This window comes from Monodelphis domestica, chromosome 5, assembly GCF_027887165.1.
Source record: "Monodelphis domestica isolate mMonDom1 chromosome 5, mMonDom1.pri, whole genome shotgun sequence".
Taxonomy (NCBI): domain Eukaryota; kingdom Metazoa; phylum Chordata; class Mammalia; order Didelphimorphia; family Didelphidae; genus Monodelphis; species Monodelphis domestica.
This window is the reverse complement of record NC_077231.1, coordinates 88,953,345-88,971,872: the sequence shown is the minus strand read 5'-3', so window position 1 is coordinate 88,971,872 and position 18,528 is coordinate 88,953,345. Positions and strand designations below refer to the sequence as shown.

Sequence of the window (18,528 nt, the reverse complement as noted above, 5' to 3'; positions counted from 1 at the left end):
CCATTTGATGGTATGAATCAATCTTCCCTCTCAAGAGCTAGGCTACTACAATAAAGCATTAGCTCAGACAGTGGCTCTGATGAGTGTCTGGCCTCAGTGACATGATAAGACACTCGGCTGCCTCCACCTATGAGCAGAGAGTAAAGATAATTCTGTTGCCGAGGAATTAAGGAGCAGATTGTTGAAGATGATGCTGAGATGGCCTTAGGAGGACAGAAAGGTGGAATGGAGTCACCCTCAAAAGGGTCTCATAACAGAGGATGGATCTGGGGTTCAAGGCCCACCTGAGCAGCTCACTACTTGGGGCATGTCTCAGGCACAACCCCCTCCTCTGGGCCTTCATTCCCATAGCTCTAAAATGGAAGGGGCTTTGGTGGCCCCTGAGGGCCTTTGACTCTCAACCTCTGACCCCAGAACCCCTGCAGGGCTTTCAATCTGGCCTCACCTTGGCATCTCTGGACTTGAGGCAATCGATGAGCAATGACATGAAAGGATCCAACATCTCCAGCACATGATCGTCAGAGGAGTTGACCTTTGACCTCTTGAGGCTCATGTGTAACAGCTAAAGGAGAAAGAGGCTTGACCTTAGGAAGAGCCACACAGTAAAAGAACAGACCCCAGCAAGGGTCCCTAAATGTCCTGCTGTCAGAGTCCTGGGAGAGCAAGAGGCTGCTGGCAAAGCGCTCAAGGAGGCCAGGGAGCCCTGTGTTGGAGGAATTGGCTCATTGGATGGAGATGGAAGGAGGAGAGATTCCCCTGGGAATTACTAGTGATAGAAAAACCAAGTTTTCTGTAAAACTTATTTTTGAGAAGATGTCACCCCACCAGGCTGGGCAGCAACCCTTCCCTGATGTCTGCCTCTCCCATTTCAGGAAATGTCATGTTGATGAAATCAAACAGCAGGCCAAAGTGAGTGTGCACCAGCCAGCAAGGCACCTCACCCGGGCAGGAGCAGGACTTACCCGGAGTCCACATTCAACAAATATGTGCATGTTGGTCCTTCGGCTCACAGCAGCTTTCTGCCCTCCTCGGCCAGGGGTAGGTGGCAGCAGGAGGCAGCTCTTAGGGGGCAGGCGGGGATCAGGAGGGGGCTCAGCTTGACTCCTACAGATGCATGACCAAGGAGAAAAGGACCAAGGAGTAAAATGAAGTCAGTTACCTTAAAACCTGCACGTCCAGGAGAAGGCACGGCCATCAGCTATAGCAGTCAGTGCTTCCCTCACTCAAGGAAGTCCAGTAACAAGATTCATCTGCCAGCTGTTCTCCCTCCCCCCCTGCCTGACTCTACAAAAGGGGGCCCAGAGAACCTAGCACAGCTTCATGTCAAATGAGGTTCTGTGGGCAATGCACAGCTGGCAAATGTCAGTACTACTATGGCAGAAATAAAATGCACTGGGTTCTTCAAGAACCATCCCATCCAATGAACAATTACCAGTCAACCTTGTTTTCATTTTCTTCCATTTCATTTCACTAAAATAACAAATCCAGAGAATGGTACATAAATGCAACAAACAGTGGTGATGCTTTGTGGGTATATGCACATCTACACATAATAGAAAAAAAAACCCATCTGTGCACACTCCACAGGGAGCACATTATCAGAGGGTGCATTTGAACTTAGGTCCCCATTAGGCAGAGTTTGTGCCCCTCTTGATGGGACAAGTTCTGTGGAATTCCAGGAAGAAAATTTTACTATGGGGGATCCCATTTAGTGGAACCACAAAGAAACTAACAGTAACACTAAGTAATATAATTCTGTGGGAAAATTTCTAACCAAATTTAAAAAGTAATATGCCTTGTACTGACTTCCTCATCTTCTTTTTTTTTTGTCTTTAAAATATATTCTTGGAATGTGGGGTGGCTTTCTGGGAGGGGGAAGGATAATAATAATGACCTAATGAGAATTATGACAATGTGAAAAACCAAAAACATCAACAAAAACTTTATTTTAAAATATCCTAGTGTTATTTTTCCCTCTAAGAAAGTGATCATTTTTGCTTAATTAGAGGAAATATGAATCACATAGCTTTTCAGAAGGGTATGAATGAATACTGAGTATCCTTCCCACTTACTTTTCCTTTTCTGTTAACAGAGGGAGGTTCTCACTGACCAGCCCATAGCTGAGCAGCAGGATAGCCTCAGCAGTCATTTCCTCATTTGCGATCAGGCCTGCTACAATGCGGCGTAAGGCCTCGTGTACTTTCCGGGCCAGTTTAAGACTTGTGGTGTTCTGTAAAATCTGGAGGAAGTAGAAAAAGCTACATTAACAGGAGTGAAAACTGGAAAGGCCGCTGCACCAAATACTGACTGTGATGCCGCAAGTGCACACAAGAGGAACTCTTTGCTTTAGTGAAAGATAAGCTCTGGTGTGATAAATGGGTGCTGGGTTTAAGGGTCAGAGAACCAGGACTTGGATCTCAGCTCTGTCCCATCTACAAAATGAGAGGGTTGAGCCAGCTCAGCTAAAGTCCCTTCTCACTCTAGCCCCGGGATCCTATGACCTCTTGAGGGTCTCATTTCGTCCAGTCCTGGAGCTGGCAGGGTAGAGTAGTGGATAGGGCCAGCTAACCCAAGTTCAAATGTCTTTATAGGTCTTCAGTAGCTTTATGGCCTTGGGCAAGTGACTTAAAACTCTGAAGGCCTTGGTTTCCTCTTTTACAAAAGAAAGAGGCTGGATTCAATGGCCTTCAAGGTCCCTTCCAGCCCTAAATTCATGATTGGACAATCACTAAAAGGTCTTCCTGACCCTGAGAGCTAGTGACAAAGCAGGGTGACTGTCATCAGACAACTAGCCAGACCAAGAAGGAGCAGAGACCGCCCCAAGGGCCTGGCCTTATAAGGGTGCTGCCAGGGTCAATTTGGAGGACTTACCTCTTTTAGGGGAAGGATGAGCTTGGTAACTTGATCTTTCCCAACAAATTTGCCAAGAATTTCATAGGAATCATAGCTTTTGCTTCGTCGAGCCTCCATGACCTTGGAGATGATCCCCTTTACCTCCTTCTCCTCGGCGACGCTGCCAAACAGCTCATGGTTAAAGACCTGGTGCAAGAGAAAACCCAAAGACAATGAGGCCTACCTGCTGAGGAGGGGAGGCCTGGGGAGGCCTGAAGGCCAACACCCAATGGGACATCGGTCAGGAAAACAAGCCCTCAGGGTCACTGATGTCAGGAAGAGGCAGAGATACTCTCAGAGCTGGCAATTCCCCAACCCAGAAATCTGTACATAGGTCCTCTTCCTCTGGCCATGCCCCCTCTGTCTAGAGTCCTGGGAAGGGACCAAAGAACAAGGTCAACCTGCTGGTACTATTTAATCCTTACTAAAGGAGAGCTTGGGGTCAAATGTGGCCCCTGGTTTTATGGGTCTAGTTGCTTTTGTTTATTATTACACTTATTTTTAAAACTTTTCTTTTTATGCTTCTATCTATAGTATATTCATGTAGGATGCAATCTTTAGCAATGGATCACTACCCTCTGACAGCCTAGGGACCAAGAGTGATGACCCAGCCCAGCTTCTGGTCTCTGTCCATTCCCCTCACCCACAGGCCCATTTCAGGGTTGTTTTTTTTCCAAGAGAAATTAAAATCCTGTAGAGGTTGTATCTAGGGTCACTTCTATCCCCAATATCCACTCAAGAAATGAAAGGGTTTTACCCCAATCATGATGTCCAGGCAAGGATCCAGCTCTCCAACTTTTAGGCTATTGGCAAGACCTTTCAGCAAGATGTATATTGTAAATGTGAGCACGTGAACCTGGAGTGAAGCAAACAAGAAGATGGGGTAGTTACTTAACATTCTGCTGGAAAAGTCATTAAGAGAGGGTCAACAAGTTCCGGGAAATCCATGGACAGTAGGGAGACAGACTGAAAATAATGTAGTTAGAATCCAATTGTTTAGACTCACCCTCTTTGAAAATATAATAACCTAATAAAGAGGGAGATGGAATTTTTGCTCATGTAAAACTAGAAAACCTGCAGTCTCTCCTTAAAACATTGTAAAGAACTCTGGCTCCACAGTCAGAGGGCATGGACTCAATACTTATGACCTGGGAGACCATATTACAGAAACTTGCTGGACTTCAGTTTCTTTATCATGTAATGCTTAACTATGTAAATATCTGAGTACAGACTAGAAGACATTTACAATAATGGCAATAATAGCTTGCTTTATATAGTATTTAGTTGTGCCAGTCATTCCACTGAAGACACTGCAAATATTATCTCATTTGATCCTCACAACAATTCTGGGTTGGAGGTGCTGTTATTATTCCCATTCTAAAGTTGAGGAAACTGAGGCAAACAGAAGTTGTGATTTGCCCAGGTTTATGCATCAAGTAAGACTCCAGGTGCAGGGCTCTATCCACCATTGCACCTCCTAGCTATTCATTAAAAATTAAAAGTTCATTCCATTTACCTGATATCCTCGAACAAGGGTGGTCTGTAATTCTTTTAAAATGTATTGTAGATAATGCACACCCAAGGTCTCTATTATTTTTGTGAGGGTATTGCGTGCAACATCACGGATTTCCTGGGCTCTGTTCCTCAGGAGAGTACACACTTTCAGCAAAATACTTAAGAAAAAAAATTTAGAGAAAAAAACAATTAACCAAATGAATAGCATCTAACAATGATCTTCCTTATGCAAACAGGCTTAATTGCAAAGTAATAAATGTGAGTAGGAGAAGGAGGAAGGGTAAGAAAGAAAGAAAAAAAAGGAAGTACTTGATTAAGTAGTTACTCCATGCATGTTGAAGGAGCTAATTAAAAATTAATAACAGGCTCAGTCACCCTCAGGGAGCTTAAAATCTCTTGAGGAAAATGATCTGTGCAGAAGAGAGCTAAACCAATTAGACAAAAGCATTGGGGAGAGGGGAAGCTTAGGCAGAAGTTGTTGCCAGAAGGAGAGGTTGCTCAGACCAGCAGAGGCTTTTGCAGCTTTCAGGACACTTTACATGTATTGTCACATTTGAACCTCACAGTGACCTAGGGAATTGGTTCTCTTGGGTTATTTATGGTTTTCTAGTCTTTTTGAATGGACCTGTGATCCAAGACCCCAACAACTGAAGCAGATTTGTATCTGCTGTGTGATTTACACTCCAGACTGCTGTCCTGCTTGGAATAAGAAGATCTGAGTTCTAGTCTTTCCTCCAATGCCTACAAGTTGTGGAACCTGACTGAACTACCTAAACTCTATGAGCTTAAGTTTTCTTACCTGTAAAATGGGGACAATTACCCTAAAGTCCCTACCTCTTAGGAAGCTGCTCTGGACACTCTAAAAAGGTGAATGGCTTGCCCATAGACATGGTTTTTACATGTCAGGAACACAATAAGGTCCAAGGCTTTCATACAAGTCCAGCACTCTCTACAATCAAGGAAGATCATGGTCTAGGTGAAACTGTTTTGTTTCCCACATCCTGTCTGAGGTCAGGAGGCCCATTTCTGGCTTGAATTGTACTGGAAGCAGAACTCTGGGCAGGCAACCTATGTACCTTGGCAGATTGGCTTCCATTACTCCTTGAGGCAGAGACTGCATGAGTTTGACCATGGCAAAAGCCAATGGAATTCGAACGATCTCTTCATCATTGACAACCTTGGACTTGATGAGCTTGTGTTCTTCCTCCCTTTTAGTCTGAAAGAACATTTCAGGTTAATAAATCAAAACAAAAATTAACTGATATCTCTAAGAACAATGTCATCCAACACCAGAAAGGTGAATATTCTCCATTAATTTATCAGCTCAATTTGCTGCCTTTAGAATCAATCACTTGTCATGATAATCAAAGGGGTTTTGTTAGAATCATGGAATATATATGTCAGAAGGGAATTTAGATTGTCTATCTTGTCCTGCCCTAATTTGCAGAGGGAGAAGGTAGCTGAGTGAGGAATACTATGATTAGGGAAGGGGGAAAAATGATATGAAGTCATTTCTAAGATGATAGCACAGCCCTATCACATGGGGCTGAATAGCCTAATGAGCAGAGAACTAGATATGAAGTCAGCAAGAAATGGGTTTGTATCCTACCTGAGACACTGAATAGTTATGTGACCCTGGGATATCACTGATCCTTTGGGCTTTAGTGCTTCTTTAACTGTACAGGGAGGGAATCTGACCCAAGGCTTTCTAAGGCTTCTCCATCTTTCTGTCTAAATCCTATCATAAAAAATCCACTACTAATGGTGCTTTGACTGAGCCTCAATCCCAGGAGGCTAAGAAAGACAAAGCTATAACAGGAAGCTGTGAGAAAAAAGACTTGTGGGCTGAAGTCAGGACCCTGAAGGACTGGGAGCTTGGACCCCAAACAGAGGAGAGGTGAGCATAACAGGAGATGTTGTGCCTGGTGATGAACTTCAGAATGGGGCAGGTGAATTGAGAATCCCTTCCCCTCTTCCCTACAACTTCAGGGTCTGAAGGAAGCTCTCATCAGACATAAAAATTACCGTGGCAGAAAGGCATTTGTGGAGCTTGGGGAGAATGCTGCTGGTTATGGTTTTGTGAATCTGCTTGATCAAATTCTCTAGCTCTTCTTTATTCTGAGGGAGGCCAGAAAAGGCCTGGACAACATCCTCAGGCTCCGTGGCAGAAGCCTCCAGGGCCAACCCCTCACTGGCATCAGACAAACTCTTCTTCTTCTCTTCCTCCTCCTTTTCCTCTTCATTGGCTTGGTCCAATTCCATGGCTTCATGTTCCAAGGACACATCAACCTCCATTACATCTGTATCTATGAAAAAGAAAAATAACCCCCAGGAAAAGTAGTCAGTGTAGCTATACCTTACACTCAGAAAAAGAAAAAAAGATTGGCGACTCTAAGTTTTACATAGGAATTTTCTTTATCTGGAGGATTTTTTTTTTCTTTTTTAACATCTGGTTGTGTTTATTTCACAGAAGCACAGAATTTCAGAGTTGGAAGATACATCAGTGGTCATAAAATCTGATCCATTCCTAAAAAGAATACTTAAACAACATTCCCAATGAGTGGTTATCCAGCCTCCACCTGAAAGCCACCAATGAAAGACATCTCACTAATCACCATCTAAAGCAACTTATCTGTTGGTTACAAACATTTGACTCAGTATAGCAACACAATCTTAAAAGCTCTCTTCACATAGTGTATCCTATTTGACAAATGTAGTGTTTCATAATTTGTTAGCCAGCTAAAATGATGCAAAATTTCTTAATAGAAAACAATAATAAAGATGATACAATTTAACAATCTCTTTGGAGCAGTTGTTTTAGATTTAAATAGAAATAGAGATCACTAATCAGAACGTAAGAATCCCAGCAGACTGTGTATTGACATAGTTTTAAAATGTAAAAGAGGGCTAAGTAACCACACAGGGACTCAATAAAAATTAATCAAAGAGATGTATGAACTATGGTATGAAGAATCTCTAATTGCAAACAAAATATAGTCAGATATCAAGTACAGAGCTTATTTATAGAGTTCAGCTTTGTCCTGGTCCTCGTCAGAGAATTCTGAATTCTCTCTTCTACTTTACCCTAGTCTATCTCCTGTAAAGTTAAATATTCTCTTGGTTCCTGTCTTTGATGAGGAAAAAAGATGTTTTCTTGTTATTTATTTCTTCAATCCCAAGAGTCAGGCTAAAACTGTTCTGATCTGGATGATTTTAATGTCTTAGTAAAAGATTTCATTCACTGAAGCAAAAATTTGGACAAGGAGAGCTGGAAGAATGTCAGAGGCCATCCAACTTAACCTCCTCCTTTTCCAGATAACTGAAGCCCAGGAAGGTTACTTGGTTACTTTTAAGTGACTTAAAGGCTCATATATCTAGATCTGGAAAGGCATCTCAGAGGATATCCAATCCAGCCCCTTCATTTTACAGATGAGGAAGCCAAGGCTCATGGGAGTAAAGTGATTTGCCTCAAGGTCCCACAGCTAGGAAATAACAAAGGTCCTTCTTCAAATTTCCCTTGTCTTAAGATGACCAAGACCTTCTGACACATCTCAGGTCCATGATGGGGAGCTATTTCTGTTAATCCAAGGGATCTAAAAGCAGGGTACTGAAAACATGACCCAATATCAAGGAGAATAATGGTGCCTCTTAAATCTAATTCCTGGGGACATCATTTACTGGTCTATGGCAAGAATCAGGTCCTTTTGAGGGACTCTTTTCCAATCACCACATTGAATGTCAGCACACTTCTTTTGTCTCCCTTGGTCATATAAAAATGGGAATAATAAAATATCCCAATAGATACTTCTTTAGGAAAATGAGAAAATTAGTTAAAAACTCCTTATTCATTTATCCATTAAATTTCAAGAGATATAGCAACTTACACAATAAAGTGGGAGGGATAGAATGGTATGGTGGAAAAGGGTGCTGGATTGAGAGTCAGAGAGCCTAGGTTCAAGTCCCAGTTTAATGACAGGTGTGTTGCTATTGACATTTCAATAATTGAAACCAATCTTCCCTGTGTGTGAGGACACCAAAATCCTCTAATTTTAGCCACTTTTTAGACTCCTTAACTCAATTATTACCCACGGGAACCAACAGAAAGAAGAATGACAGATTAGTTTGGTCTCATTTAATATGGAATGTAGTTTTTGTTTGTTCCCAAAGTCTGCCACAAACCAAACCTCCCATAAATGTTTATGGAATTAAACAAGTAATTGACACATGGTATTAAATTGCAAAAAAAAAAACAAACAGACATTTGATTAAAAAGTTGTGAAAGGGAAAGAACTTACTTTCTTCATTCTTAATTTTTTCCATTTGTTTCTCAAGAGTTTCATGGTCAAAGTGGAAAGCTTCTAATACTGTGACTAACAAGCTATCAAAAAAGAGAAACAAGTACAGCTATTAGCTTAATTCAGGTCATTTGTCTTAAAAACAATATCAAGGTGAGAGGGTGAAACTTTAAATTAAGTTTATTTCTAATTGACTTAAATATGCATAATGCACACTTATTTTTATAATTCCTGAAAAATAATTTTTAGTTAAAAGACAGGGTATCTCAATGGAGTGTTAGTGGAAAGGCAGGGAGGGAAAGAATTCAAAACTTCATATTCTTTGTAAAATGTTAGAAATTATTTTTACATGTAAATAGGAAAAAATTAAATCAAAAAAATGTTTAATAGAAAATAGGTTGACCATACCTGACACCCAACTTCTGATTAATCTGTCCAGTGTGCAAAACATGAATGAAATATTTCAAGTAATACATATATCCTGCCCAGGAAAGATGTCTGCAAATAGCTCCAATAAGCTCCATGGAAGCCGTTGTTATGTTTTCATGCTACAAAACAAAACAAGAACAGAGATTTGGTTAAATCAACATTTATTAAGCATGCACAAAGTACAGAAAACCAGATACCAACACAAAAAGACAAAGTATGATCAACATTCTTGCCTTTGGGGAGCTTACATTCTCTTGGGGGAACACAATGTGCACAGACAAGGGAGCAGGAGATAAACTCAGAGAAGGAGTAGTACTAATAGCATGGTGGGTCAGCAAAGACCTAGAGCAGGCAATAGTCTTAGAGCTAAGCCCTGTGGGAAGCTAAAGACTCTCAAAGATAAAAGTAGGGAGGGAACACATTCCAAGCCTACAGGGACTGCCTGGGCAAAGGAATGGAGAGAGGAGGGAGAAGCACAAGTATAAATCAAGGAATCAAAAGAATATTATATTGGGGGAGATTACACCAAGACCTCTGAGTTTCCTAATTCATTTAATGACTAACAGAGTGGTATTGAATGAGTTTTGCCCTAGAAAGGAGATCCAAAAAATGGTCATCCAGAGAAAGCATTAGGATGTGAAATGAAGATGACTACAGTCAATAGGGAATATGTCTCTTATTGCTCTCCTGGGGGTGGACCACAAGCAGTGGGCCCTAAGGAAGAAGACACAGCCATTTGGGGCTCTCCTCTTCAGTTACCACTCATAATCAGCTTAATTATATAGATTCATGTGTGTAAATCTGAAATACCAGAGTCCTACCTTTGCTAATTCAGGTAATTATTTTTAAATGTTCAAAATAGAATAACATTTCAATGACAGGGTTAAGGAACCAGGGAACCTCTATCCCAGAGGCTCCTGATCTAGGTATGTGAACTTGTTTTAAAAAATATTTTGCTAACTGTATTTCACTGTGGTTGATTTCCATTATAATCTAATGTAATTTATTTTATGCATTTAAAATATTAAAAGGGCTCCACAGGCTTCACCAGATTGCCAAAGGGGCCCATGACACAAAAAGTTAAAAACCCGTGACCTGGTCAAACCCAACACAAGACATACTCCTCCCCACCTGCCCCTCGTGGGCAAAAGTCAGAGGCATTAACAATTTGCATTGAGTCAGCTCCTAAATCCTGACTTTGCCCCACATTCCCTGGCTTCAGGATTTAGTATTAATTTGACCATCATTCTGTTGCCCTATTTCATCTGGTGCTCTACATTAAATCATTTAATAATGTGAGTCTTACAAACTACAAGATGGCCCCCTTTCACAGTACTGGGCAAAGCACCCAAAACTGAGATAAAAAAAAAATGCCTACAAACTCCATGGACTGTTAGCCTTCTTTCAACCTTATACCGCATTAAACAAATGATATTGCCATGCCCAAGTCCAAAGAGAAGCAGTGAGGAGCTAGGCAAAGAGTCAAGATGACCTTGGCAAGAAGATTATATAAGGGGGGCTAGAAGGGCTTTTGGGATGGTTAGGCCCAGCCCTTAAGTGTTACAAAGGTACAAAGGGAAGCTCAAGCCTCAACTCTTAGAAAAGTTAGGTGACCCCCATCCCCTCTGAATGTATGTGCATTGGTCCTCCCATCTGAATGTAAACTCTCCTTTCGAGGGCTTTTAATTTCACTTTTTTATCCCTAGCCCCTAGAGCAGCACCTGGCTCATTTTATGCCTTGAATAGGTAAAGGAATTCTGAGTGAACTCAGATGGTCTCTTTCCTTTACAAGCACTTACCTTAAGCATCTTCTCATCAAAAATTGGTGTTGTGGCATAGGGCATGATGTAATTCTGGAGAGACTTGGAAGACAGAACAATTCTGCCCTCCATCAGACGCTTGCCTAATTTCTTCAGGGCTCTGGCCCTTCTGTGGATCTAAGATGTTGAAAGTTAAATTAGATGGGTGAGAAATATAAACTCACATGGAAAAGAAAAAAAGAGTCCTCAAGGTGGGCTCTCCCATTCCAGGGGGCTTGGGAGGGTAAGGTCAGTTTCTTCCACACAAAGAATACCAATCATGAAGCCTCCCTGTAAGAGTGTGGGGACCAGCTCTGCTGCTGCACTGCCCAAGAAGAGAGCCCATGAGGTACTTAGGACATGCCATTAGCAGGGTCCTCAGGGCCTAGATGTGCAGTAGGGAGGGAACTCCCTACTTCATGGGGAACTGATCCGACAGTGCAGTGACTTGGACTTCTAGCATAATAGATGGAGAGCTACAAAGGTCCCCTGAAGCCTTTCTGGTCTTTGCACAGATGAAGTTTCTCAGACAAGAGAGAGAAATGTTAAGTAATTGTTAATATTCACTTATAACTCTGGAAAAGACTTCTATTCTCTGAATTTGCTCCCTCAGATATAAAATGTGGATAAGACTTATTTACCAACCGTACAAGTTGTGTAGCAAAATCCCCTGATCATAAAAGCATGATGTAAATGAAATATCTTTTGGTCTAAATCAGGAACGATCTGAGGGTGACAAGTCCCTTTTTAGGGGCAGAGGTCATGTGCTCTAGAGTTTATGGACAAGCTGAGGGGGATCCTGGGAGGTTCTGATTCCTCCCCAGGATCCACACACAGCCCTTATGGGTCAGAAGCACAACTTGACCTCAGGGTTTTCTTGCAGCTGAGGTGGGCTCCTGGCCCAAGCCTATCTTGCCACTACAACCAGTACCAGAGGAAGTAGCAATTTATACTTACTCTGTCCCCCATAACATGAGGCCAAGAAAACCCAGATGTCTATAGGATTAGTGAGTGAGAAACAGCCAAAGGAGCCAATTCCAAGAAAGGCTGGGACAGAACTCACCTGAATGTGCTTCATGTTCTCAAAAAAGTCCATTTCAGGGTCATTGAAGTCACTAAGTTGAACTAAGTCTTTAAATTCTGGGTGGTTGGGAAAAGTTTGAATTAAAGAGGAAAGTAATGTTGTATATTCCTGCTGGATACTCTGTAAATATCAAATGGAAGGAAAATAAATAAATAAATAGAAATAGAAAAAAATTCTTTAATGTCTAAAATACAGATGGAACTGCCATCTGCAATGGATAAATGGTCAAAGCACATGAACAGATAATTTTGAAAAGGAAGAATGTAAATTACTGATAATCACTTGAAAAAAATGCTCAAGATCTCACTAATATAATCAAAGAGACAGAAAAGAAAATAACTTTGAGGCAGCAGCTGACACTCAACCAACTACTGGCAAAAACAATGCCATGACACTGAATGCTGGTGAGGCTGAGAACAAATGGGTATACTTATTTGCTGCTTGGGGAATGGCCAACTTAGAGAATCTTTCTAGAGAGCAATCTGGAAATAGACTGCAAAAGGCACAAGGCAGAATTATTTACAATAATTCCATGGCTGGAAATAGAGCCTGAAAGTGTTATTAAACACAAGCAAACAAGAAGAGGTCTAGTCAAAGGCAGGAAAGGCATCCCTGTCATTAAGACTGAGAGGGAGGAGGAGCACAAGGAAACCCAGAAATGGTTTCTGAGAAATTCCCAGAGGAAAAGGCAAACAACAGGATGATACACATGAGTTACAATCATCCAAGAGGAAAAAGAGTAAGAATGAGTAGAAGAATTTTGCAAAAATGTCTATAAGAGAGTGTTTCATGAACTGATATAAATTTATAAATGAAAACCTTTACAAAGCAATATGAACCACCAGTACCAAAAGTCTGGTGCTCTCTAGACAAGGGGTCTGCACCAGGAGAGCTTTGAAAAAGTGTGTCCTGAACCCCCTGCCCCATGATTCCCCAAACAGGCACAGCCATTGCCATGAGAACAGCAACAAAAGCCCCCACTCCCCTACCTCAGTCGGACTCTTCAGGCCTCTCCTCAAATTCTCCAAGAGGGTACGCTGAATGACTTCTCGGTACTGGGCCTCAGTGACATCTGGAGCCGCAAGCCGATGGATGATGCTCACCAAGCACAGACTGGCACTGTCACTCAAGGCCATGTCTTTGAGCTGCAGAGTAGAAGAAGGAAAGATGTTGGGCCAGTTGGTCATCACAGACAACCATATGAAAGGGACTCTGAGGGCTCTTCACTCCAGCAGGACATGATCAACAACATGGGACTCATTAACAAAAAGCCTGTGTCTGAAATCTGGACTGTGAATCACCATTGACACACAGAACACTGACAGAGGCCCTGCATATCTCAGAGTCTCAGGAGGAGACCCCAAACAAATGGACAGGTAGGTCCATTTCATAGGATGGTAACATATTGGATGGACAATGCTGGTAAATCTTGGAAAGTGCTACAACATATAGGTTTTCAAAGTGTGTGTCTGTGTGTGTGAGAGTATAAGTGCCTAGGGGTATTCACATTCCCCTTTTCATTCTCCAAATCCTAATAGATGAGTTTTAATTATTAAATAGTGGTTTGAAATGTCTTTTGTAAGAGGAATAGGCCCAGGACCTGTGATTTTGCTGGCACAGGGACCTTCCCTCTCCATGTAGATACATGCTGGCAATGGCACCCTCCCCCAATGAATGGTCTCAGAGGGATGCCGAGAGCCCTGATGGTTTTGCATGGGATATGCCAGGTCTTGCTGACTCTGCTACTCCTCAAAGGGGATTTAACAAGTATCTGGTTAAAAAAAAAAAAGTCTTTTGATTGAGGTGGGTTTTTGTTTTGTGTTGTTTCGTTTTTTTACACATAGGAAGAGCTCAGGAAGACTATAATAAATAAAAAGAAATACGCATTTCATGGAATAACAAATGAAATCCTAAAAAAAGTTGATGATAAATCAAAATAACATCCACCTAAAATACAAAATGACAAAGTGGAAAAGATCTTGGATTTGAAAATCCAGAGCCTACATTAGTGTCCCAGGTCTCCTTTGTAATTAACTGTGTGATAAGGCAGTGAGACAAAAGGCCTCTTTAAGAGCTGCTTACAGTTCTAAAACTATGTATGGCCCAAGTGAAACTCCTCTTTAGGGAATGGCAGACTCTCCAATCTAGGGCACCACACCTTTTAGTCCCATCAGATTATTCCCAGGCCCCACTCGACAGTCTGATCTCCAGCCCCCAACATGTCACACCCTCCATCTCCAGGCTTTTGTTCACAGAACACCCTAAGACCAGAAGAGCCTCCCATCTTATAAAGCCCATGAAGTTTTCCCTGCTCACCCCAGATAATGGCAATATCCTCCCTTAGATGTCACACAGAACACACTGCTTTATAACTCTCTAATGCCCCTAAGAGATCCCAGGATAAAAGCTTAGATGGACCTCAGAGGTTATCTAGCCCAATCCCCTTGTTTTAAATGAGAGAAAACTGAAGCCCATAAGGGTTAAGGTGTCTGCTCAAGGTCACACATCTTAAATGTTAAGGGAGGATTGGACCCAGTGTTCTTTGCATAGGACCACACTGTCTCAGTTATTTATGATAAACTGTTCTTTGTGTCAATAGAGCATTGCTTATTTATGTCTACTAGATATATCTACCCAAACTTATGTACAAGGGCATTATATAAATTATGCCTCATGTAAAGCACTTCAAAGTTGATATTTTTATTTCCCCCAAACCCTTACCTTCCAACTTAAAATCAATACTGTGTATTGGTTCCAACACAGGAGAGCAGTAAGGACTAGGAAATGGTGGTTAAGTGATTTGTCTAGGGTCACATAGGTAGGAAGTATCTGAGGCCAAATTTGAACCCAGGATCTCCCATCTCCAGACTTGGCTCTCAAACCACTGAGCCACCCAGCTGCCCCACAATATTTTTTTTAAATGAATGGTGAAACGCATCCTTTAATGACTAAGAAAAATGCTCACCAAAGAAGGCAACGATAAAATTAAAATAACTTACTCTATGGTTCTGCCAGAATGACTCACCTGTAACGTGTAGAAACAATTGTGCATTACAGGAATTAAGTAGGTGATATCTACAGTTTCCATCTCCTTGATGTGAGAAGTGATTTTTTGGAAAGCTGACAAGCGAACATCAAAGTTGATGTCATCCAGGTGTCTCTGATCGAAGGCATTCAACTACAGGAAGTGCATAATTGAAATCATGAATTGGTTTTTAATTATAAAGAAATGGCTATTCAGCACTTTAGCCTTGACTTGACCACCCTCATCCTCTGATCCCTCCTAATGATGTGAGGTGGCCTTGGGCTTTGCTAAACTAAGCCAAGAGAAGAAAAGCACTAGCAGGTCTGAACAAGCTGAACCATCTTGGAGAAGAGGGCCTAGTGGTAGACTAAACATGGTCACTGACTGAAGAGCAAACTAACTGGGCTCAGGAAACTCATCATCACAGGCCTGACCAACAGATTTTTTTTTCAGCCAAAGAAATTCTAGGAAACAGTTATGAAGAGGGGATGAGCCTAGAGAATGCATCAAAGATGACATGGCATTAAAGTCCTAACCAATTCAGATATTCCTGGAAGTAAATAGTGTATAAACTAAAGGCTTAAAAAAGCATGTTTATGTCTGTACAAACACACACATAGAAGAATAAAATTATTTTCGTACCTTGACTACTTCTGTAATGTATTCCAATCCACTCTCATAATCAGAAAGTGTCTAAAAATGAAAGAAATGGTTGAGAAATTAGATTTAGCAAGTATTAGAAAATATAATCTCATGACTTCGGGAGAAAAGAAGATTCCCATACGCAGGCCGATACCAGGGATGAATTTATGAGAGGACACAGAGAGTCCTCCAGAATGGGTAGGTATGGATGGGCCACTACATCATCAGAGGATCACTAAATCATTGACATCCCAGATTCACTGGAGTGTTTGAATCATTATTACAAAGCTTTGGTCCATCATTGATTTTGGTTCCTTCTACAAGGAGGTACCCTGATGAGATAAAAATAAAAACCATGCTGGAAACATCTTATTCTTTTTCTGAAAAATGAAAGGTCAGTTAAGGCTACAGTACAAATTGTACCTACCTGGAAAACTGAACAGAGCATCTGTCGGGACATTTTGCTCTGAATGACAGAAAAAAGTCTTGAAAGAGGTTTCAGGAAACTCGCCGGGTCCTGACAATTCGCTAACAAATTTTGCACAGTCACGAGGATGTCAATCTCAGTGTCCTAAAGGATTGATAAGAAGAATGTTTCAGAATTTGGAAGAATGGCATCTAGGAAAAGGCTGAGTGATATAGCTTCTTGATTTCCCTCTTACTCCTCCAAATGCAATTATCTGTAATGTGTGGTTTAAGCTCTGATTACATAGTTCTTACCAATTGTTTTTAAATGCTTAGCATTTTAATTACTCACAAAATTCACTGCTACTTTGGAAATTAAGTGTGGTCTTATCTAGAACATTTTCTTCCTTCTCTTCAGGAAAGAACATGGAGAAACATTTTTCTCTATCAAAACTGAACAACTATGTGCCCTAAAGCAGTTCACATCATTGTCTGGAACTTAAGTTCCTCACTTGTAAAAATGGGAGGAATGGATGAGGTGATCTCTAAGGGTCTTTCTATCTCAACACCATTTAAGGTTTGTTTGACACTTTGTAGTTAGGAAAAAGGATCTGTAATTTCCATTATCTTCTGGTCAGATAAAGAGTTTTGAATCCATGAGGATGGGAGGAGAATGAATTTTTTCTTTCAAAATCCACATAATTTTTTCTAAAAATTCTAGTTCTAACACTATATCGCCTATCCTCTGGGCCTCAGTTCCCTCATCTGTAAAACAAAGGGTTTACCTAATGACCTCTAAGGTCCCTCTGGTTGCTAGTCTCTGATCCTTTCATTGTAGTTCTTGAGGCTACACAATGGATAGACCACTGGAACTGAGGTCAGAAAGACCCAAGTTCAAATCCAGCCTAGCTTGGTGACCCTAAACAAGTCTGTTATCCCAGTTGTAAAATGGAGATGATGATAGCATCTACTTCCCAGGACTTTATCACGATAAAATGAAATATTTGTATAGTGCTTTGCAAACCTTCAATGTTCCTCCTAAGTATAAACCATTATTATAAGTGGTAATAGCAATGATCAAATCCAAGTTCAAAAAATTAAGCTAAAGTTCCTGGTAGTTTAATAAAATCTAGTTGTTAAAGGTAAATCATACTTTAATTGACTTATTAAAAAGTCAGATGAATGAAATGGTGTCCAGAGATCACCCAGTGAAGGCAAGGACAGTAATGAGGCAATACTAGTTAAGCTAAAATTTGGAAATCAACTGATTGGATTTCTTAGAAGTCTTAAACTGCTGGTGTGGTTAGTTTTCCTCTATTCCTTTATCCTTCCTTATGTGGTTTTTATCCCCATTCTAGTCAGTCTTTCTTAGATCATCAGTATTTCTCATGTCCAGCTGTCCAGATGTAGCCCTATCCCATTTCCATTCTACTCCAAGTGTGCAGAAATCGAAAGAACTGCTTTGGAAACCTTTAAAAGAATTTTAGTATTAAAATATCAGAGGGACTGTGCAAGGGCTGAAGACTTGGGTTGGGTTCAACATCAACACCTACTGTGTGTCCTCTCTCAAAGCCCATTTTCACTTCTACACTATGGGGTACTTAACCCTGCCTTCCCCACAACCCTCTTGTGGAGAAAAGCTTTAAGAGCAGAAAATCATTACCACAGAAATCTAACCAATAAGGAGAGACGGCTCTTTCCTAGACAAACTCCATGACCGAAGGACTACACAGAGGCCTAGAACAGCTGTCTGCCTGAAGTCCTCCAATGCAAAGCCCCCGTGGCCCCCTGATGCAGCTAATTCTCCTTCTGGTCAGCCACCCTGGAAGGAAGGTGTTCCTGAAATCAGGCTGCAGCCCTCAGGCCAGTGTTTCTAGTTCTACCCTCGGAGGTCACGTGCTATGTGACAGCCCCTCCTCCGCCGTGGCTGGCCATGTGTGTACATCCACCTGATCACCACAACCTTGTCTCCTCTTAAGGCTAGCCATTCATAGTTCTTTCAAGCAGCTCTCAAGCAGCATGAACTCAAATCGAAGCCCTTCAGCACTGTGGCTATCCTCTATCTAATCAATGTCTTTACCCCAGATGCAGTCTGACCAGGACAGAGCAGATGGGGACAAGGCCTCGAGCCCATGGTCAGCAGCACTTCTGGCTGCCCTATGACTCTCTGACTCACAGGCTCAGAAAGCCATGAGATCTTTTTCAGATAAATTCCCCTCCAACCATACCTCCCCCCATCTTGCTTGGAGGACATCCCACATGTGAAAGGGCAACAAGGCACCTACCTCAGCAATGTTGCTTCGGTGCAGGAAAGGAAGGAGCAGAGTGATGAGGAGGGAGCTCTGCTCTTTGTCTTTCATAAACTTGCTGATCCTATAAGGAGAGGAAGTTGGGACATTTGGGAAGGAAAGAGGGATTATGACAATTCTGGGGGAGAGCCTT

The 18,528-nt window shown here is 41.6% G+C and overlaps 1 protein-coding gene across 1 annotated transcript in view; it reads right to left on the bottom strand.

Annotated features, from left to right (window-relative positions):
* Window positions 1-18,528, bottom strand: part of UTP20 (UTP20 small subunit processome component) — a 101,267-nt gene that overhangs the window by 15,563 nt on the left and 67,176 nt on the right. Inside the window, exons 32-48 of the mRNA XM_007503306.3 lie at window positions 18,372-18,459; window positions 16,109-16,252; window positions 15,682-15,732; window positions 15,040-15,192; window positions 13,004-13,159; window positions 11,994-12,134; window positions 10,931-11,068; window positions 9,111-9,250; window positions 8,703-8,785; window positions 6,433-6,713; window positions 5,484-5,623; window positions 4,409-4,565; window positions 3,650-3,748; window positions 2,872-3,039; window positions 2,073-2,239; window positions 963-1,104; window positions 446-562 (exon numbers count right to left, since the gene is read on the bottom strand). Of these exons, the coding sequence (XP_007503368.1) occupies window positions 446-562; window positions 963-1,104; window positions 2,073-2,239; window positions 2,872-3,039; window positions 3,650-3,748; window positions 4,409-4,565; window positions 5,484-5,623; window positions 6,433-6,713; window positions 8,703-8,785; window positions 9,111-9,250; window positions 10,931-11,068; window positions 11,994-12,134; window positions 13,004-13,159; window positions 15,040-15,192; window positions 15,682-15,732; window positions 16,109-16,252; window positions 18,372-18,459 (2,365 nt within the window). The remainder of the gene's footprint in view (window positions 1-445; window positions 563-962; window positions 1,105-2,072; window positions 2,240-2,871; window positions 3,040-3,649; window positions 3,749-4,408; window positions 4,566-5,483; window positions 5,624-6,432; window positions 6,714-8,702; window positions 8,786-9,110; window positions 9,251-10,930; window positions 11,069-11,993; window positions 12,135-13,003; window positions 13,160-15,039; window positions 15,193-15,681; window positions 15,733-16,108; window positions 16,253-18,371; window positions 18,460-18,528) is intronic.